The sequence below is a fragment of the Malaclemys terrapin genome, chromosome 6, assembly GCF_027887155.1.
Source record: "Malaclemys terrapin pileata isolate rMalTer1 chromosome 6, rMalTer1.hap1, whole genome shotgun sequence".
In the NCBI taxonomy this organism is placed as follows: Eukaryota; Metazoa; Chordata; order Testudines; family Emydidae; genus Malaclemys; species Malaclemys terrapin.
The window spans coordinates 109,340,806-109,363,007 of record NC_071510.1 but is presented as its reverse complement, the minus strand read 5'-3'; the positions used below and the strand labels follow the sequence as shown (position 1 = coordinate 109,363,007).

The following is a 22,202-nucleotide window of genomic DNA, read 5'->3' as shown; positions in this document are numbered from 1 at the left end:
TTTAAAGTGTGGGGGCCAAATTATGAGGGGGTCACTGTCTCTTGGGGGAATCACTGTTAGTACCTTCTTTAATATCCCTACATCGTGGGTGAATACCCATTTTGTCAGATGCATGTGGCATCAGACGAAGTGAGTATTCACCCATGAAAGTTTATGCTCCAATACGTCTGTTAGTCTATAAGGTGCCACAGGACTCTTTGTCAATCTCTATACAGATCACGAGCTGTTCACGCATTGCACATACACTGTCTGTTCCCTACCATATTTTTTCTAGTCACTACATATTTTACACATTTACAAGGCTACTGTGAATTCATGTTTTGGTGATTGTTTCATGTCCTTGTTCAGAATAAACATACAGAACATTGCTCACTCTATTTGTTATATTAGTTCTAAGATTGACTTAAACTGATCTTATTTACAAAGCGTAGTGCGTTGGAACTTTTCTTAGATTTCAGAGCAGGAGCAATTGCTGGGATTTATGCAGACTCCATGTAAAACTAACTCCATGCTGCTTACTGCCCTCCATGTTTTGCAAACCACAAGTGAGATATTGAATGGGTTATGGGCAAGACTGCCTTCTGCCTGCCTGCCTGCCTCTCTCTCTCTCTCACACACACACACACACACACACAAACCATAATTTACTTCCCTGACTCCAGTATGGCAGTGCAGCATTACGAGTGGTCCAGGGAAGTTTGCCTGTTTGTGTTCTGGAGGTGTGGCTTGCTTCAGGATGATGGCTGGAGGGAGAGGGCCGCTTCTTGCTTTGCTTTTTCTGCGGCATTTCCTACTCACTGAAGCCTTCAAGATCCTGATTCTCTCCTTCATCGGTGAGTGCTCAGGTAGCCAAGGGATAGCACAGCACAAGAGTCTTGCATAATCTTCCAAGCTTTTTAAAGCACATGCATGTTTTCCTCTGACAAGACAAAAGGTACTTTTTTTCTTTTGCACGGGACAGTTTGCAGTGCATGCATTTAAAGGAGTGGTCAAGCTGGGAGACTGTTTTGCTCTGAGACAGAGGAAAGGAAGGCTGAGTAGATAGGAATGGGAAAGAGCAGAAGTGATACTTCAAATGAACCTCACACTAGCTGGCCAAAAGACACTTATCCAAGGGGAGCCTTATGCCTGGTACATGCCGTGACTCCCGTGACAGGACATGTATTGCAGTGTTCAATGTGCTTTTTTAAATCCATATGACTGCACAGCATTCAGATCTACTCTTGTTCTGGAATGTGAGTGAATGTGTATTTCTTTGTTAATGTTGCCTTTTTTCATTATTTCCTTTGGAATGTCACGGTTGTTTTGTTAGCTGGGAATTTAACCAAGTGAACTCTCTCTAGATTACTTTCCTTGTCATTAGACTTGTTGCTGGGGTAGGAATGTTATTTCTGTAATACAGTAAGGAGGATTGTAAAACTGAGGTTACAGCAAACATTTGTTATGAACAGCAATTTTGGCATCAGCTACTCAGATCCCATGGACCTTCAGCGAATGTCCCTATAACCAGCTGGTTAGACTTGTGAGGAAATATCCCCTGGCTATGCCTCACTTCAGCCTCAGGAACAGCAAGCACTCTCTCTGTTACTTCATGTACTAACTAGTGAAAAAGAATGGAGATGATAAAACCAAATTAACCCCTTCACAATCTTCTTTTCCCCCACCCAGACCAACTACAAACACACCAGATCCAGTTGTGAAGTTCTTCGGTGGGAGTTTTGTTTGAGTAAAGACTCAGGGCCTTCCATTCTGCAGCTTGTAGGGGAGTAAAGGAATGGGAATCAGAGGTCTGTCAATGCAGCATGCACCCTCTTCTCTAAACCTGTGTCAAAGCTCAGTGGGTTTTTCAGAGGCCCCGCGAGGGATAGAGCTGAGATGAATCCACACTACAAAACATGAGCCCCTCAGAAACCTATGTTTCTGAGCAGAGTGAAGGACGCTGCTAGGAGTCTCTTCTGCAAATCCACTGAGTTGGAGGAGGAAGGCGTGGATCAGTGTTATCTTCACAGCATATAGGGTGACCAGATAGCAAGGGTGAAAAATTGGAACGGGGGTGGGGGGTAATAGGCACCTATAGAAGAAAAAGTCCCAAATATCATGACTGTCCCTATAAAATTGGGACATCTGGTCACCCTAACAGTATACAAACAGAAATTAGATTAAAAAAAACCAGGAAATACTCTGTCTGGAAGGCTGCACTACTTTTATTCTTAGAACACAGAACAAGAACACACAGTGAACAAAAACAGACACACACAAAGCAGGCTGCTTTGTACAGCAGAGAGGCACAACTCACCCCACCTTGCTTGAAGCTGTTTTTTTCCAGACTGACTGCTGCTTCCATCCCAGATTGCGTGCTCTACTACAGAGTTCCCTAACCTGCAAGCAAGACCATCCTCCACACACCCCAACTCTCAAAGTGATAAATTGCAATTCCAACACCATCCTCAACATGCCATACTCAGCTCGTAAGTGAGCATGGGACTGGCAGACCAATGCAAAAGAGTAACAGGGGTGGCAGAACCAGGGGGCGGGGAGAGCAGGAGCATGCTAGTGCCCCTGTTTCTATCACCCTTGATATTTTTCATCTCCACTCAGCACTCTTGCAAAAGCAAGAGAAGGACCCCGCTGTGGTTCCCCCCCATACACATGAGATATGAGTGGGACCCAGAGGAAGGGCTGGAGTGGCCACTGCAGCAGAGGAGATGGGGGGCAAGTAAGACTGCCCAGCCTGGGCCCTTTTTCCAGCCACAGTGGGTCCTGGCCAGTGCCGTAAGGAGGGCGAGGAGAGTGAGGCACTTGCCTCGGGCACTCAGAGCCGAAGGGCGCAAGTGTCCTTGCCGGACCGAAAGCTGCGGCTCTCCTGGCTGCTGCTGCCTCTATGGCAACCAGAGACGCTGGCCGGCCGGCAGAGAGCTGAGGGCAAGCAGCTGGCTGCTGCAAGTCAGGAAGGGGAGAGGGAGAGGATGGAGCCACACACATGGTTCTCAGATGCAGCCCTCCCCGCCCCCGGCACCCACCTGGAGGAGACGCTGAGGGGGCTTCCGGTGGGCAACAGGATCATCGGCAGTGGACCTCACTCACCTGAGCAGCTGCTGGGGCTTTGGTGAGTGTTTGACCCTGTGATCCGCACTCCCCCAGCCACCACTCCTGCAAACTGGGCAAGGGGCAGCCCCATCCCCCCACCCCCAGTGAGGGGCAGCAGAGGAGGAAGGAAGCCACATGTGATGGCAGTCCCCTCCCCCCCAGCACCCACCACCCCTCCCAGAGCCCACACCCCCTCTCCGGCCCCCAAACTCTGTCCCAGAGCCTGCACCCAGCCCTCTGCACTCCCTCCCAGAGCCTGCACTCCTCCACCCATCCTGCACCCCACCCCGTGCCCCAGCCCGGAGCCTGCATCCAGCACCCAAACTCTGTCCCAGAGCCTGCACCCAGCCCTCTTCACTCCCTCCCAGAGCCTGCACTCCTCCACCCATCCTGCACCCCACCCTGTGCCCCAGCCCGGAGCCTGCATCCAGCACCCAAACTCTGTCCCAGAGCCTGCACCCAGCCCTCTTCACTCCCTCCCAGAGCCTGCACTCCTCCACCCATCCTGCACCCCACCCTGTGCCCCAGCCCGGAGCCTGCATCCAGCACCCAAACTCTGTCCCAGAGCCTGCACCCAGCCCTCTGCACTCCCTCCCAGAGCCTGCACTCCTCCACCCATCCTGCACCCCACCCTGTGCCCCAGCCCGGAGCCTGCATCCAGCACCCAAACTCTGTCCCAGAGCCTGCACCCAGCCCTCTGCACTCCCTCCCAGAGCCTGCACTCCTCCACCCCGTAGCCTGCATCCAGCACCCAAACTCTGTCCCAGAGCCTGCACCCCAGACTTCATCCCAGAGCCCAACCTCTCAACCGTCCTACACCCCAATCCCCTGTCCCAACCTAAGGCCTGCACCCCAGACCTCCTCCCCCCACCCAAACTCCCTCGCAGAGCCTTAGGCAGGTGGGGGGCAGAGTTTGCGGGGGGAGGGAGCTCTGAGTGTTCTGGGCACCACCAACATTTCTACAAACCTGCTGCCCCCATACTTGGAGCGCGGGTGAGGAGGCAAGTCGGTGGATGGAGAAGGGCATCCATTTTCAGTATTTTAATTTTTGGTACTGCATTGATTGACTGGTGTGTGCATTAATATAGTGACCCCCTGGGTCTTTGAATGAGGCTTTATACTTGGGGTGGGGAGGGCGAGCGGTGAGTCGGGGGTGAGCGGGTGGGCAAAGAGATGAGCAGTGAGCCATCAGGGATTCTAGGCGCGGGCATGGGGATTTAGGGCAGGGAGGGAGAAGGTGAAAGGAGGTGAGTGGTGAGTGGGGGACTGACTAGGAGGGACTCAGCAAGACAGCGGCGGGTTAGGGGGTGAAGAGGGGTGTGATGGTGGGGCCGAGCGGGGAGGGGGCAGGTACTATTTTACTGCTGTGATCTGGTCACCCTATGCGTTCTGTTTCTTCCCCCACCCACCACCTTCCTTTTTGGCTGTGACGTTATTGACATAATCTGGGACCATATAGAACATAGGTGCAACCAAAGTCCTGAAGTGGCACCAAATCTTGTATAAAGGGGGTCAAATGAGGTGTCTAAGACAAGGTTATGGTTTGATGGTTATGATTATGCTCTTTATGTGTGTATCATTTTTGTAGTTGAAGTTATGAAGGTTGGCTTTATACTGTCTTATTTCAAACTTATGCTATGCTTCTGGGTGACATCTCAGACAAGTTGGTGTTAGCTCTGCCTAGCCTGCTTGATGGCCTATTAAGCACCATCAGATATACAATTGACCCATTGAGAGAAGGCAGATACGCCTTGTAACTCAGCAAAGTATGCAGGGACTTGCCCATATGACTCCAGACTCCATTTTGCTGTAATATTCCACAGTGAGAACAAAGAGGTGTTCTTACACCTGGAAAAGACTATAAAAGGCTGATGCCACATCTCCATCCTGTCTTCAGTCCTGCTTCTTACCTCTGGAGGGACTTTACTACAAACTGAAGCTCTGAACAAAGGACTGAATGACCCATCCCAGCTATGGATGTACTCCAGAGACTTGATTTAAACCTGCAGTTTATTCTATCACTGCTACAAGCCTGAACCAAGAACTTTGCCATTACTGTATGTAATTGATTCCATTTAACCAATTCTTGCTCTCATCTATATTTTTTTCCTTTTATGAATAAACCTTTAGATTTTAGATAGCTCAGTGGTTTGAGCATTGGCCTGCTAAACCCAGGGTTGTGAGTTCAATCCTTGAGGGGGCCACTTGGGGATCTGGGGCAAAATCAGTACTTGGTCCTGCTAGTGAAGGCAGGGGGCTGGACTCGATGACCTTTCAAGGTCCCTTCCAGTTCTAGGAGATAGGATATCTCCATTCTAAAGGATTGGCAATGGAGTGATTTGTGGGTAAGATCTGGTTTGTATATTGGCCTGGGTCTGGGGCTTGGTCCTTTGGGATTGGGAGAACCCTTTTTCTTCTACTGGGGTATTGATTTTCATAACCATTTGTCCCCATAACGAGTGGCACTGGTGGTGATACTGGGAAACTGGAGTTTCTAAGGGAATTGCTGAGACCAAAGTCCTCTTTGTCTGGCTGGTTTGGTTTGTCTTAGAGGTGGAAAACCCCTCGCCTTGGGCTGTAACTGCCCTGTTTTAAGCAATTTGTCCTGAATTGATACTCTCAGTTGGGTTCCACCAGAACCAGCATCGTTACAGTGGCGTAGTCGTGCTAGGATCTACAGAACTGGGTCAATTAAGCTTTGGGTCAGAACCCCACGCTATCCAAATTTGAATTTTGGGATTGAGAGTTTGGTTGGTTAAAGAGCAGTTGCAATGGGTGAGTAAAGAGCATATGAGGGCCTTGACAAAAAAGCCCTGAAAGATTTGTGTTCAGAAAAGTGGATAAGGTTTAGAAAGAAAGCTACAAATCAATAACTGAGAAATCTGTTAAAGGCCAGTAATCAGAAGGCAGGAGCACAGCCCTTACCTGATGCTACAGAAGCTGCATAAGCAATTGGAATGCAAAAGGCAGCAAGTAACTGCAACTTGAGCATGAACAAAGACTGGCAGAAATTCGATTGCAGGAACTAGAAGCTAAGGCAAAAGTGGAAAGACTTCAGCTCCAAATCAAAAAAAGCAAGGGAAGAACAGCAGAAATTGTATCCTCTTGAAAGTCCAGTTTATAACAATGTTGGTATGTTGTATAATTCTGAGCAGTCAGGGCCGGCTCCAGGCACCAGGCACCCAAGCACATGCTTGGGTCGGCACCTGGTAAGGGGCGGCGGGGGGAGCGCGGCGCGGCATTCCACGGGGAAGGGGGGCGCTCCAGTGGCGCGGCGCTGGGGGGGCAGGCTCCGGTTGTGCGGGGCTCGGCGCTCGGGGGGGGGGGTTCCGGCAGCGCTTGGCAGGGGGCAGGGGCGGGCTCCGGCGGCGCAGTGCTTGGCGGGGGGGGGGCGGCGCGGGGCTCGGTGCTCGGGGGGGGGGTTCCGGCCGCGCTCGGCGCAGGGGGGGGGTGGGCATCCGGCGCGCAGCGCTTGGCGGGGAGGTGGCGCTCGAGTGGGGTTCCAGCGGCGCTCAGCTGGGCGGGGGGCGGCGCTTTTTTTTGCTGCTTTGGGCCGCAAAAAAGCTAGAGCCGGCCCTGTGAGCAGTTGTCTGGGTGTAACCATATGTACCCCAAACACTGCCACCTTTTATGTAAATGCTGTTACTGTGTGTTCAGTAGAGTGTGGCTCCATAACTTATGCCAATGCTCTGTATGGGAGTGGTCATGAAAAATTCATAGTGTGTGTAAAAGTCAATGGTAAAAGGTGTTTAGGGCAAATTATGGCTTCTAACATCACTCTTGTTAAAGCAGATCTTGTCAAAAAGGAAGATTACTTACCAAATCAGAGTGTGAATGTTGTAGTCCTCTATGAGTTTACTGTAAGTGTGCCTGTAGCCAGAATCCACCTTCAATGGAATGGAACTCAGCATGAAGTTATAGCTGGTGTAAGGAAGTTATTGCCTAAGGATCTTTTGATTGGGGAAAATGTTAAAGCTTTGTTCAGTCCAGGTAGCCAGTCACAGGACAGGAATGATCTTAAACCTGTCTCTATTGTGGGCAATGATTTGCCTGGGGCAGGTTTCTCCAAAGGTTTGTCTGAGAAGAAGAGCGGTTTGTCTGTAAATGAAGTTTCTGAATGTCTGTCTAATGTCTCAGAAGTGAATCTGGAGTTAGATCAAGAGCAGAAAGATCTCATTGGTCAGGAAAATGTTTCTCAGGAGCAGATTAAAGTGGATGGTCAGGTGAAAGCCCTAACTGAGGAAGAAAAGGGTAGATTTTGGATGGGTGATGGATTGTTGGCTAGTACATCTTGTAAAAATGAATCTGAAAAGGGTAACTGTGATTTGCTGGAAGTAGCTCAGTGTAGTGAGAAGAGCAGCAGTTTATCTGTTGGGAGTGGTAATGTGCCTGGTAAGGAAAGTCTGAATGCGCCTAGGCAGCCTTGTGAGCTGATGGCTTTATCTAGTCAGCAGTTTGGAAAGGCAAGGATAGTGGAAGATGGGTTTGTTTCCACAGGGTGGGCGGCGCTAGGGGGTGGGTGTGTGTGTGTGTGTGTGTGTGTGTGTGTGTGTGTGTGTGTGTGTGTGTGTGTTGTGGGGCAGAGGAGGGGGCGCAATTTTATATTCTTGCCTCGGGTGCAAAAATAGCTAGTTACGTCTCTGGTCCTGGCAGAGACACTGGGGCAGGAGCAGGAGCACATGCACCAGCCATCAGGGTATCGGTGAAGAGGGCACCAGCTGCTGAGAAAGGCTGGGGGGAAAACAAGGCACCAGCCACCCAAGAATGGTAGTAGGACTGCTGGGATGCCCTTTCTCAGCCTGGAGCTGGCTGCCCTACACTTCCCTATCACAAGTCTCAGTAGCTCCTTTTATTCCCCCTCCAATCCCTTTGCACCCCCATCCACAGGTAGCTTCTGCCTCTCTGAGGAACCCCCCTTGAGTTCAGTAGTACAGGATCAAGCCCCATGAGCTTAGGGCCTGATACTGTGAAGTGCTGCAGAGCACTCTTAGCTCCCATTTACATTAAGCAGTGCCCGGACATAGCTCCAGGGACACCAGCTAAGGCTCTGGCTTCATATCTTGTCATGTGCCTGTACTGCCCTAGCACAATGGGACCCTGATGCTGATTGGGGTCTTTGGGCACTACTGCAATACAAATAACTCAGTGGGCTCTATAGAAAATAGTCAGCTAGATGTTAACAGTATGAGGTCTATAAAATTAGCATTTTACAGTTTGTAAAAGTAAAATTTAAAAAAGGGTAGGGACACACTTGTCTTAAAAACACTGGACACTATTGGACCAATTGTTTTAAATGGAGTTACCACAGGAAAAAAAATTTAGCCCAATTTAGCTGGTTTACATAGTGAAACTATAAATAAATATCACTGCGAATGTCTCCATTTACTGCTGCTGGTTTTCAAGCCAAACTTTGTCAGCATTATCAACATATTAAAATGGAAATTGCATAAACTGTCATCTTTTTTAATCCATAGGAGGAAGCCATTATCTTATGATGGATGAAATTTCACAAGTCCTTCATAATAGAGGTCATGAAGTCAGAATGTTACTACAGACAGGCGTTCTGATGATCCCAGGTAAAGGCACCTTTCCCAGAAGAGCTTATTACCAAAGGAATATAAATATTATATATAACTAGTAAAAGCATATGCATAGCAGGTACAAGCTAGGCTCTTTGATCATTCTTACAGTTAGTTCTTGTCATATTTAAGGTCCTTAAGCTTTCACATTATAAATCCATTTTCAATTTCTCATAACTTTTCAAAACATTCAGCTCCTGGGATGAAAGTTTTCTGCCTTCTCAGGTGACTATTTTTGGCAAATGTGAGCAAAAAATGCCTCAGCCATTTAATAAATAAATAAATAAATAAATAAAATCCTGCAAGAACATTTTTTTAAATGACAGCTCTAGCTGTGAAAGTGCTGACTGTAGGGAACAGAATTAGGCAGGGCAGTAGCCCTTGGTGAAGAGAAACATCTAGGAGTGTTCTGGACTACTTTGGGTTTATTAGGGTTTTTAAAACATAGCACACACAAAGTACTTTGGGGACAAGAGTTAGTTGCTTACAGCAATGTTCTGATGAAGAGAGACTGGACATGTATGTCGCTAACTCACTCACACTCATGGTGAATGTTCATGTCTCCAGTGGAACCATGGTGCCAGGTAGCCAGAAGGAGGTGAGGAGTCCCGTAGCTTGAGGAAAAGCACAGGGTCTTTGCATACATATCTCTGGACCTTGGCACTGCATTTCTTGCCCAGGTTGCCTCCCAAGGCGGGCTTCTGTATTCACCTGGCCTCTAGTCTGCAATGTCCGGGCATTCCACCATGCCAGTCCAGTCATAAGATAATCAGTCCCAGACAGTCTGCCCTTTTCAGGGTTGGCAATGAACACAAAAAGAAATGAACATAATTGCTCCACTGGTAAGATAAAGCTCTCTTCCATCAGAGGGCTTCTGGTAGGCTGTGGCCCCAGCTGGGCTCACAGGCTAATATACAAGAATTGCCCCACCAATTCTTTCCTTTCCATTAAGGAGGGTGCAGGGCATCAGGCAACAGTTGCTCAAAGAGCTTTTGCCTTCAGCCAGCCCTTCTCCAGGAGCTGAGGACTCAAGTCTGCACTCCACTCTAGTGTGCCACCAGCTGTGCTGTGCTCTCCCCTTTTAAGCTCCTGCCTCCACCTCGGACATCTCTCACAAGTGTGGCAGGAAAAGGCCGACTGAGCCCACAATCCCTCATTACTCTCAGGTTGCCAAGTGTGGAGCTTGTATAACCCATCATGTCACTTAGCTAATCCTGAGATTCAGATGAATCTTGGAAGATTGGTGGGTTATGTAGGCCAAATCAGTGCCTGTTCCACTGTGGAGGGAACAATCATCAAATGGAACAATTTGGGTAAACTCTATAAGGGTGAGTTCCCAGAGAGTTTTCTTCTCCTCCTGCAGGACTTCCTCTGAGACTGGATGATTCCCATCCTTATAAACCTGGGTGGTTAAAAAATAAACTACTTATTAATTTCTCAGTCAGTTTCAATTTTTAAAAAATTGTTAATCTTATTTTCCAAAAAGGCTGTACAAAAAAAAAATTAAGGTTGTATTAAATATAGGTGTGCTTAAGGAAAATGTCTATTTTTTAATTATGCGTATTTTTAGGGCGAAAATATGAGCAGCCCAATACCTACCAAATTACAGCTTGGTCTGCTAGCCAGGACTACCTCAAGGAATACGAGAAGTGGTTTGCTGACTACACGGAGGATTTTCTGAAGGGCAGGTATTACTTTATCATCATTGTTATGCACAATTTCTTAAGGAGTTTAAACTGTCTGGAAAAAGCTCTGCCATTCTTGATAGCTAAAAATATCAGATTCCTGTTTATTACAGTTGGGATAATGAAGAGGGCTTTTAAAAATATAGTTTTTGAGTGACTGGACTCCATCTCTCTCTCTCAGATCCACACAGTTCAATACAATGTTTATGCCTGGATATACCTGCTGCAAGATAAAATTGCACTGAATTAGGTTATTCATTAAAACCAAGTTCTTGATTTCAAAATCAGACCTACCCTCATGCAGTCTTTACTTTGGGGGAGGGGGACCAAAAAACCTCAGAACTTTTCACGGTGTGGTGCTCAGGCTGGTCATTGTAGTTCTCAATTTATGGCCAAGGTTCAAATATGGGGCTAAGACCCAAATGAGGACCAAAACAAAGAAACAGAGGAAGCATGAAATGATATGGAATTAACTACTTCAGTCTGTGTGAAATTTTCTATCCTCTGCTTCAAGGTTCAGAATTTCTGGTTGTTGTGTCCCTGCTTCCCAGAATTCATCCCTGCACAGAGGGCTAGCTCAAGGCCTATGAACCACTTATGTCCCCTGTATTAATGGTCAACACAGCACTGACTAACCTGGGAGAATTCATATCTGTCAGACAACTCGCCTCCTTTGTGATGGCTCCAAATCAGCCAAAACACTCCCACTCACATATGTAGGGCGGGAGCCTCCCTGAAAGGTAAAAAGTCAGCACCAGGATCCCCAAGTCATGGACAAAGGCCCAGAGCTAATCAAGTAACTGATTGCAAATAATATTCATGGCAGATTGTGACTTTTTTTATTAAATAATTCATAAACAATTTCTTCCATCGTTCAATTAGCTCTATATTTACTGCACTTTAAATAAATTGATAAAGTAGAAGGTTAATCCCAGCTCTCTTTCGTAGATGTGAAGTTACTCTGCATTTTTACTAGCCTAATTTAAGAAGCGCAGTGTCAATTTTTCTGCGTGTGATTTCATTGACTGCGGTGGAGTTTCATCCATTGACAATAGCAGAAAATTTGATCCTTGAATGTAACTGACAAACATGGCAACGCACTGTCTAACCATTAAGAGCTTGATCCTGCATTGGGGTGGAGGAAAGGAAACTGTGGCCACTGGGACAGTTCAGCAGTGTGAAAATTTGGCTCATTTTGAATCCTGACACATCTGCCCCACCCAGTTCCAGCAGATCTGCATTGGGTTGCACGATGGATGAACATGATGCAGGAATCTCTGGGCTGTGCCAGCACCCAAATGCAGATACAGGTTTTTAACTGAGAGCCTCCACTGAACCCTTGAGCACGCCAGCCAAGAACTGATGCCTCGCCCTCTGCAGGATCAAGCCCCAAAACTGCAGAGTTTGGTGTGATAGTAATAGTAATTTGCTGCACCTTCATCCAGTTTAAGCAGTAGCATAAATCAACCAAAATGAGAAGAGACTCCAATTCTGTGTTTGCACAGTGCTGAGCACAAGGGTACCCAAATTCAGCCACCAGAATACAAATGCCATTAGAATATAAACAACAACAGTTGTTGCATGGGACACAGTTGAGAAAGGATGCTTGAGCTAAAAGTTTATCTGGAACAATGGCTGTAGGTTACTGACCTATTAAATTCCACAACTCTATTCAGAATTATCGTATTAGGAGCTGTCTCCACTTAATGTGCCTGTAACTCCCTTTAGCTTTAAGAAGAGTTCTGTGTACGCATCAGCTGGAAGATATATGGGTGGGATATTCAAAAGAACTAAGGCCTAGATCCAGATGTTAAGACACCTAACTCCCCTTGAAGTCAATGGAAGTTAGGCACCTAAATACATTGGAGGACCTGTGCCCAAGTCTCATTGATTTTGTTGTTGTTGCTACTCTTTACATTTCTTTCCCCTGGTGTCAGAGTTTAAGGTCAGAAGGCACCAACAGATCATCTAGTTTGACCTTCCGTATATCACAGGCCACCAAATACTGCCCAGCACCTGCACACTGAACCCAATAATGGTGCGTTGTGTTTTGTAGATAGAACACTGGACAGGAGATCTAGGTTCTATTATTGGCTCTGCCATTGGCCTGCTGGCTGATGTTGGGCAAGGCACTTTTTCTCCCTGGGCCTAAGTTTCACCATGTGTAACATGGGGCTAGTGATACTGATTTCCTTTGTAAAGGAGATCTACTGATAAAAAGTGATATATAAGAGCTAGATATTATTATATATTTAAATTTGCATGGCAGAGATTTATCAATGACAATAACGTGCGCAGGGATTTACACTCTTAGCCACCAGGTGAATATAGCCCTGTGTAGAAATTAAGGTAGGCTTAAACTATAATCCTTAACTAAATGGTCTTATCTTTCCCCAGAGAGGACCTCAGCCGTTACTTGGATTTTATGAACCACTTGGCCTATCAGTGCCACGTCGTACTAAATAAATCAGAGATCCTGAATTCCTTGAAGGATGAAAAGTTTGACATAACAGTAATGGATGGTTTTAATCCCTGCTCCTTCTTGGTTGCAGAGAAAGAGGAGGTTACTCACCCTGTGCAGTAACTGACGTTCTTCGAGATGAGTGTCCCTGTGGGTGCTCCACTACAGGTGTTGGTGTGTCCCTGCGCCTTCGCCCGGAGATTTTTGCAGCAGTACTCGTAGCGGCCACGCATGCTCAGAATCTGCCCCCCCGCTGTGACTCTAGGGTAATAGAACGCATGCGTGGCCGGTCTCCTCAGTTCCTTCTCTACCACGGAGGCCCCCCAACTCCGAAGTAGAGGGGAGGAGGGTGGGTAGTGGAGCACCCACAGGGACACTCATCTCGAAGAACGTCAGTTACTGCACAGGGTGAGTAACCTCCTCTTCTTCTTCGAGAGATGTCCCTGTGGGTGCTCCACTACAGGTGACTTAAAAGCAGTGTATCTTAAGGAGGTAGGGACTTCGGATCTGGTAGGAACGCCGTCGAGAGTACCGCCCTGCCCAAGCGTATGTCAGATAAAGGGCCTTGAATAAGGGCATAGTGTTTAACAAAAGTATGGTCAGATGACCAGGTGGCTGCTTTACAAATGTCAGCCAAGGGGACTTTGCGTAAGAACGCGATGGAGGCAGCCAGAGATCTAGTGGAGTGTGTTCTAATGCCATCTGGAGGTGCAACCCCTTTCATCTGATAGCACAGTCGGATACACTGGGAGATCCAGTTCGAGAGTCTCTGGGTAGAAATAGGCATGCCCTTGGAGCGCTCTGCAACAGAGACAAAAAGTCTAGAGGAGGTTCTAAAGGGTTTGGTTCTATCCAAATAGAATGACAAGGCTCTGCGAACATCTAGTGTATGCATTGAGGCTTCAAAGGAGTTTGCATGTGGTTTCGGGAAAAAAGTCGGGAGGTGTATGGGTTCATTAATATGGAATGATGAGTGAACCTTTGGAAGAAATTTGGGATGCAATCTGAGGGTAACCTTGTCTTTAAAAAATATCGTATATGGTGGATGAGCCATGAGAGCTGCTATTTCTCCTGCCCGTCTGGCAGAAGTAATTGCCACTAGAAACACTGTTTTCATGGAGAGGTGTAAAAGGGAGCACGTGGCTAGGGGTTCGAAGGGTTGCTGAGTTAGGGCAGACAGTACCAGATGAAGGTCCCAGGGGGTGGTCGGTTGTTTAATGTCTGGATATAAGGTTTGTAGGCCCTTGAGGAAACGCTTCGTAGTAGCGTGAGCAAAGACAGACGTATCATCAATTTTGTCGTGGAAAGTCGTAATAGCAGCTAAATGGACCCTGATGGAGCTGAAAGAAAGGCCGGATCGCTTAAGGCCCAAGAGATAGTCCAATATAAACGGAAGAGGTACCGAGGTAGGAGAAAGATGTTTGGCAGAACACCAATGTGTGAATCGTTTCCACTTTTGAAGATAGGTCTAAGTAGGATATATAGAATTTAAGGCACCCAAATTAGAGGCCACAGTTGAAAATTTGGACATTAACCTCTTTGTTTTAGATTATTGTTATACCCATTTTTACAGATAGATAGTTACCCTACCTTGGTGGAGCATTTAAAGGTGTAATAAAAGTTTGACAAGTGCTTTGAGATTTTGGAAAATGCTATAAAATGATAAATATGATGATCGTAAAATTAGTGAGCGCCATTTAAAGATAGCAGCTACAGTATTTGAACGTAATTGAAGTCATTTTAGGATCTGAAGGTTGTGTCTTGTTTTTGCAGGAGCTTGAAGACTTTATAGCAAACTCAGAAGATGGTTTTATCATTGTGACATTGGGCTCAATGTTATCCTCAATCCCACTCTTGGAAGTACTACAGGAGATGAATACCGCTTTTGCCCACCTGTCCCAAGGAGTGATCTGGAGGTGTCAGCATTCCAAATGGCCCAAAGAGCTGAAATTGGCATCTAATGTGAAAATTGCAGATTGGATCCCTCAGAATGATCTATTAGGTAAGGAACACAGTAGCTGAAATCTAGGAGAAATCCTGACATTAGGTATTGAAATGTGCTTGTGTATTCGGGCAAATTGAAATCCCCGTAAAGATTTCCAGTGGAATATCCATTGATACAGATAGCCTAATCCTGCTCTATGAAGGCTAAAGGCAAAAGTCCTCTTCAATGAGAGCAGGACCAGACTCATAACTTGTAAGGCTCAGAAGGGCTAAACAGGGAATGAGCAGATCTATGTGTAACCCACACACCTCCTGGGTGTGGTGTTCTGTCCCATCCAGTGGCACCAAGACTTCTTAAAAAGAGAGAGAAAATGACTTTGCTCTACAGCCTTAGCTAACAGCCTGCTGGCTTTTAGCTCATGCGGTAGAGGCTCATGCACTGAGCTCCTAAGGTCCCAGGTTTGATCCTACCTGCTGACAACTGGGGCCTGTCGAAGTTACATATGTATCATAGAATAGCCTGTGATAATCCATCTGAGTGCAGGTTTGGTTGTGCATATACAATTTAAACTGTCTGTTCTCTGCTTGGAACTGTGATTAGGATCTCACACACACACACACACACACACACCCCGGGAATAGGGGACAGAAAAGATCTCTGTTGCTCAGTGCTGACAGTTTGGATGATGTAACAAAGGCTAGAAGCCATTGCCTGCTTTACCTACTATCTTCTCAGGATTTGCCTCTCCCTGCAATCTCCCACCACCACCACACACACATTCACATTCAGTAGTCACATTTACACTTTCTATTTGCATAGTTCCCTCATAGAGGTGGTCACTGTGACGGGTTGGATCACAGAAACCCCCTTGGGAGCTGCCACCTGATGTGCCAAGACTACTTCTATCCCTGTTTTCCCTGCCAGCTCAGGACTCCAGTACCCTGTCTTGCTGAGCCAGACACGCCCGTCTGCTCCAACACAGACCCAGGGTCTGAATTACTTGCCCCAAAGCTGCAGATTTACCTGAAAACAGCTCACAGAAGTGTGCTTGTCTTTAGCACTCAGATGCCCAACTCCCAATGGGGTCTAAACCCAAATAAATCTGTTTTACCCTGTATAAAGCTTATGCAGGGTAAACGCATAAATTGTTCGCCCTCTATAACACTGATAGAGAGATATCCACAGTTGTTTGCTCCCCCAGGAGCATACTCTGAGTTAATTAATAAGTAAATAGTGATTTTATTAAATACAGAAAGTAGGTTTTAAATGGTTCCAAGTGGTAACAGACAGAACAAAGTAAGTCACCAAGCAAAATAAAATAAAATGCGCAAATCTATGTCTAATCAAACACTGAATACAGAAGATCCTCACCAGTTCGAGAATGCTCCCTTTTACAGACTAATCTCCTTTTAGCCTGAGTCCAGCAATAACTCACACCCCTTTGTTCCAGTTTCTTCCCAAGTATCCTGGGGGGATGGGGAGGCACTCTTTAGCCAGCTGAAGACCAAAATGGAGGGGTCTCCCACGGGTTTAAATAGACTTTCTCTTGTGGGTGGAGACCCCCCTCCTCACTCCTATGCAAAATCCAGCTCCAAGATGGAGTTCTGGAGTCACCTGGGCGAGTCACATGTCCATGTATGACTCATAGTCTTTATAGGCAGAAGCCATTGTCCACATGGTATCTTTTATGTCTCCAGGAAGACTTCTTATGTGGATTGGAACATTCCAAGATGCATTGTTCCCCAAATGCTTCCTGATCGGGTACTTAACCTTGCAAATTCCTTCTTAAAGAAGCTGACCAAATGCCTCACAAACCTTACTTAGAAATCAAACAAGTATACATAACTTTGTACACACAAATGGTGCCTGCATACAACTAGGATGAACATAACCAGTAGATCATAACTTTTACATAGATATGTTACATGGCACATGTAGCAAAACTCTATTCCAGTTATATCATACATACATTTATAAGCACCCCCTCCCCATAAAGCCTTATAGGGTACACTGTCACTCTTGCAACATATCAGCTCATGTGAAAGTATCTAAGATTTGCTGCAATATCTTTCCCTCTAACTTAGTGCATATAACAGGATAAAACATCCAGTACAAAGAGCAGCTGTTCTGTTAGATGATCTTCATTATATAAAGCAACCCCCCAAAACTGGTGCTGAAGCATTCAAATCTCTCCAGTAGCTGAAATCCACCTTCCCCAGAGCTGCACCCACATGGACATTCCAGCTTACAATTTACCCCATTTGGGGACATGTGAGAAGTCAAGCAAGGAACTCAGAGGCTTTGAAAAGTAAGCTCTTAAACATACTCTCACATTTTACTCATGCAAATGCATAGAGACTTACAGATCCATGCAGAAACACAACAAAACCTGCACACAAAAAACATGCCTTCAGTGTCCTCACCTGTCCAAAACCCTTTTGAGTTTTGATCAGTCCTTTTAGGGTCCCAAAACCCTTTTCTCCTCTTTCCTTCCTCCTCCTGAGTCTTGTTTTCTTGTTCTGGTCAGTGAGAGTGTGCACTACTACGGGCTTGTTGACACTGGCAATTAACAGCGCTGCAACTTTCTCGCTCGGGGGGGGGGGTGAGCGCAGGGGGATGAGCATCTATCACCCCCCTGAGTGCAGCAAGTTGCAGTGCTGTAAAGTGCCAGTGTAAACAGTGCCCCAGCACTGGTAGCTGTGCTCCCAGTGCTGGGAGCCATGCCCCTCATTGAGGTGGCTGCACCACAACCACACAAGGCACATTAAGGCTTTGCCAGTGTAGACTAGCCCTAAGAGTAGTCCTTGTCCTCCTATAACTTTCCTGTCCCTTCTGTCAGGTGATCCTCTTGGTCAGCCTTAAAATCCTATAATGTTACCAAGGTGAACCATCAGGTGATCCATTTTTTGGTTACTTCTCAACTCAAGTCCAGACTGGAAAAATTACTTTATTGCCTTTCAGCTACTCCCTATAGCCAACTCACTGTATGGCCAAGATAGACCTATTCAAATATTAATGAGCCTGGATGTTCCTGTAACAGCTCTCTATCTGTGGGCGACCCCCAGATTCAATATTCACTGAGGCATAATGATACAAAGTTCATAAAATCTAACTAGAGTTCACAAGTTTTACAGAGACAGATTTCCCAAATGGCCACAGGTATCTATTATAGTTCTTCTATCTGTCCCCTGCCACCATTTGACTGTCTTGTCTATTCAGATAATTAATTCTTCAAGGTAGGGGATTGTCTCATACTGTGTTTTTACAGTACCCAGTACAGTAATCCACACACCTCCTGGGTGTGGTGCTCTGTCCCATCAAGTGGCACCAAGACCACTTAGAGATTAATGAGTCTGCTCTACAGCCTTAGCTAAGGGCCATATGGCTTTTAGCTCAAGCGGGAGGGGCTCATGCACTAAGCTCCAGAAGTTCCAGATTCAATGCCACCCACCGATGACTGGGGTGTTTCAGTGTTACACTAGCACAGGGGTCAGCAACCTTTCAGAAGTGGTGTGCCAAGTCTTCATTTATTCACTCTAATTTAAGGTTTCACGTGCCAGTAATACATTTTAACCTTTTAGAAGGTCTCTTTCTATAAGTCTATAATATATAACTAAACTATTGTTGTATGTAAAGTAAATAAGGTTTTTAAAATGTTTAAGAAGCTTCATTTAAAGTTAAATTAAAATGCAGAACCCCCCCAGACCGGTGGCCAGAATCCGGGCAGTGTGTGTGCCACTGAAAATCAGCTTGCGTGACACCTTCGGCACACGTGCCATAGGTTGCCTACCCCTGCACTAGCACAATAAGGCCCTGATCTTGATTGGGCCTCTAGCCATTATTATACTGCAAGTAATAGATAACAGTTATAAAGTTACACATTCTATACATTTATGAATAGAAATCAAAAGAATTATTACTTTTAAAACCTGTGCAAACATGGTGAAATTTCATCCGCTGACATAACATGTTTTGTTGGTTTGGGCCAGGACATCCTATGGCTCGTCTGCTTGTTACCCACGGGGGGCTGAACAGTTTGATGGAATCTATCTATCATGGGGTCCCTGTTGTGGGAATACCCCTTTTTGGAGACCAGCATGACAACATGGTCCGAGTGGAGGCCAAAAATATGGGCATTACTCTCCAAATAGACCAGCTTAAAGCTGACAAATTCACTCGCACAATGAAGCAAGTTATAGAAGACAAAAGGTATGTTCCTGTCAGTAGTTCTGTTCTGTTCGCTGTGAAATCAGTGGTATGAGATCTACATTGGCATAGTTTGGACCCACATTTCTCCACTATTGTTAACAAAAGCAGCAGTGTAGTGTCACCATATGGTCTACTCCTACAGGCAGTTGTTAAAGTAGATCGAAACAGGATGGGGGAGATCTCACCTTTCCATCCAAGGAGTTGTGGGGAAATGCTGCTTCCTCAAATGGAGGAGAAAAGGCAGGAAAACTCTGCTCTCCCAACTCCCCTGTACTTTAATCCTTGCTTCCACCAATGGAGTTGCAGCAAGAGAAAGTTATGGCTCTGAATTTTCCTATTTTATTTAAGGCCTGAAACTTTTACCATTGATTTAAATGGGAACAGGATGAAGGCTGATTTATGGTCCATTCCTGCTCCCACTGAAGTCAATGCCAAAAGTCAGATATATGTATGGATTTAAGTTTGAGGTTCCGAGCAGCCACAACTCCAGTTGACTTCAATGGGAAGTTGTTGGGAGTCAGTACCTCACACGATTGGGCCCATAGTACACATCTGTAGCCACTGAAGTTATTACGTGTCACATATTTGTTTCTGGAACAATTTAGATGTTCAAAAGCTGTGCCCCAGTTTCAGGGCTTTTAGTTTTGTTTTCACTGCACATATTGGTTATTATTTTCATTGCGCATTATTGGTTATCTATGCCCCTTCAAAACTGGATCATTCAAGGATAGAGTTAAAGACAGCCTCAAAAATTACATGTTTTGAAAGCAAACGTTGTGGGAAATGAGGCGAGTGGGTTATTAGATGATGATCCTTTACATCAGATTTTCTATACATGTTTTTAACATTAAAGTTAAAAAGAATAAATATATATATTTTCACAATGATTAAAGTGCCTTGTGCAGGTCTAGATTAAGGCACAGACATTACAAACCTTTGCCTGGGGCCCCACTCCTGGAGTTCCATGAGGAGATCAGAATTGCAGCTTTAATTTGTTCGTTAAATTATGTTTCTAATGCTGAGGCTACGTCTTCACTAAAAGTGCTGCAGCTCTGCTGCTGTAGCACTTCAGTGTAGACACTCACTACAGCGATGGGAGTGGTTCTTCCAGGAAGACAGAAGAATTCTTCTGTCAACCTAGTGCTGTCTACCCCAAGGGTTAGGTTGGCTTAACTAGTCAATCAGGAGCATGAGTTTTTCAGATCTACCTAAGTTTTTAGCATAGACCTGGCCTTATAGATGCAAAGCGAACCTACCAAAAATAACTGCAAACTCAGGTAGGCATGACCCCTTGGTCCAAGAGCTGTGAATTGCCCCATTCATCTGAACTCTGATAGCTGCCACCCCAAGGAGAGCCACAGCGAGGCCATGAAGGGCCCCATAAAAGGTATGGCTAGGGCCCCAGGTTGCTTTAATTTAACCCTGCCCAGGAGCAATAGCTTAGAACTTCATTTGGCCATGCTTTCAACTATGATCATTTAATAACCACAAATCTCTGCATTTTAATCTCTTCACACAGGTATAAATCTGCAGTAATGTCTCTGAGCACAATTCATCACTCCCACCCGCTCCCGCCAGATCAACGTCTGGGACGATGGCTAGAGCATGTCCTCCAGGCAAGGGGAGGAGCTCACCTCCAGCCTTATGCCTTTCAGCAGTCCTGGTTTCAGCAGTACTTACTGGATGTTTTGTTGTTCTTGTCAGGGTCTGTCCTGGGGGTCATCTACCTTTGTGTTAAGCTCTTAAGAACTGCGGTCTTTAGGATCTGCAGTGCAGGGAAACAGAAACAAACATAATTTAAAACATTGCATATTTGGTTAACACCATCATTTTAAAAATGAAAAGCAGCTGTTAGTAGACATGACTCACTTGCTTGAAGGAAACTGTGAGGGAAATGATACATTTCCTGGATAATCCAAGCACTCTGTATGACCTAACTTTATGGAATAATGTAATAAACATTTGATGAAAAAACAAAACTAGCTGCATGTTTGTTTGGTTTTAAATTCACTCTCTTATAATTTATGTTCCTTCTTTTAAGGCATCACTTGGGGCTTGATCCTGCAAGGTGCTGAGCACTCTGGCTTTGATCAAAAGAACTTAAAGACTTGCTTAACTTTAATCATGTTGGTATTCTCATTGACTTCAATGGGCTTACATTCTTCACTTTAAGCCAGATGAGTAAGTAAGTGCTTTGCTGACTGGACCCAGAGTGGACCTTACAGGACTGAGCCCTTAGGCCTGGTCTACACTAGGAGGTTATGTCGAATTTAGCAGTGTTAAATCGAATTAACCCTGCACCCGTCTACACAACGAAGCTATTTAGAGGTCTCTTTAAATTGATTTCTGTACTCCTCCCCGACGAGGGGAGTAGCGCTAAATTCGACATGGCCATGTCGAATTAGGGTAGGTGTGGATGGAATTCGACGCTAATAGCTCCGGGAGCTATCCCACAGTGCACCACTCTGTTGACGCTCTGGACAGCGGTCCGAGCTCGGATGCTTTGACCAGCCACACAGGAAAAGCCCCGGGAAAATTTGAATTCCTTTTCCTGTCTGGGCAGTTTGAATCTCATTTCCTGTTTGGACATCGTGGCGAGCTCAGCAGCACTGGCAACGATGCAGAGCTCTCCAGCAGAGGTGACCATGCAATCGCAGAATAGAAAGAGGGCCCCAGCATGGACTGATCGGGAAGTCTTGGATCTGATCGCTGTGTGGGGCGATGAGTCCGTGCTTTCGGAGCTGTGATTGAAAAAAAAAAAAAAAAAAACGGAATGCGAAGATCTACGAGAAGATCTCCAAAGCCATGACAGAGAGGATACAGCCGGGATGCAACGCAGTGCCGCGTGAAAATCAAGGACCTGAGACAAGGCTATCAGAAGACCAAAGCGGCAAACGGACGCTCCGGATTCCAGCCCCAGACATGCTGTTTCTACGAGGCACTGCATTCCATTCTAGGTGTGGCCGCCACCATTACCCCGCCAGTGACCGTGGACTCTGACGATGGGGTATTGTCGACGGCCGCTTCCTCGGAGATGTTCGCGGACGGGGAAGATGAGGAAGGAGAGGAGGAGGACGAGGCAGTCGACAGCGCATACAACGCTGATTTCCCCGACAGCCAGGATCTCATCACCCTCCCGGAGATCCCTTACCAACCCTCCCAAGGTGTTACCGACTGATCCTTCCCCTGATTCAGGGTCGGGGTTAAGTGTTTTAAACATGTAAACATTTATTTTG

The 22,202-nt window shown here is 46.1% G+C and overlaps 1 protein-coding gene across 1 annotated transcript; it reads left to right on the top strand.

Annotated features, from left to right (window-relative positions):
- The first annotated feature begins 613 nt into the window (after positions 1-613).
- On the top strand, positions 614-22,108 carry LOC128838812 (UDP-glucuronosyltransferase 3A1-like). Its single transcript, XM_054031236.1, has 7 exons — positions 614-833; positions 8,562-8,663; positions 10,237-10,354; positions 12,749-12,914; positions 14,586-14,814; positions 18,747-18,966; positions 20,486-22,108. The coding sequence occupies exons 1-7, from the start codon at positions 737-739 to the stop codon at positions 20,760-20,762; spliced, it is 1,209 nt and encodes a 402-aa protein (XP_053887211.1). The 5' UTR covers positions 614-736; the 3' UTR covers positions 20,763-22,108.
- The last annotated feature ends 94 nt before the right edge of the window (positions 22,109-22,202 follow it).

What these genes read in the sequence shown, in the direction of transcription:
- LOC128838812 (XM_054031236.1), top strand. Translation starts at nt 737, where the DNA reads ATGATGGCTGGAGGGAGAGGGCCGCTTCTTGCTTTGCTTTTTCTGCGG. An exon ending in TGGTTGCAGAGAAAGAGGAG is followed by an intron (nt 12,915 to 14,585) that starts GTTACTCACCCT and finishes TTGTTTTTGCAG; the next exon opens with GAGCTTGAAGACTTTATAGC. An exon ending in CAAGTTATAGAAGACAAAAG is followed by an intron (nt 18,967 to 20,485) that starts GTATGTTCCTGT and finishes CTCTTCACACAG; the next exon opens with GTATAAATCTGCAGTAATGT.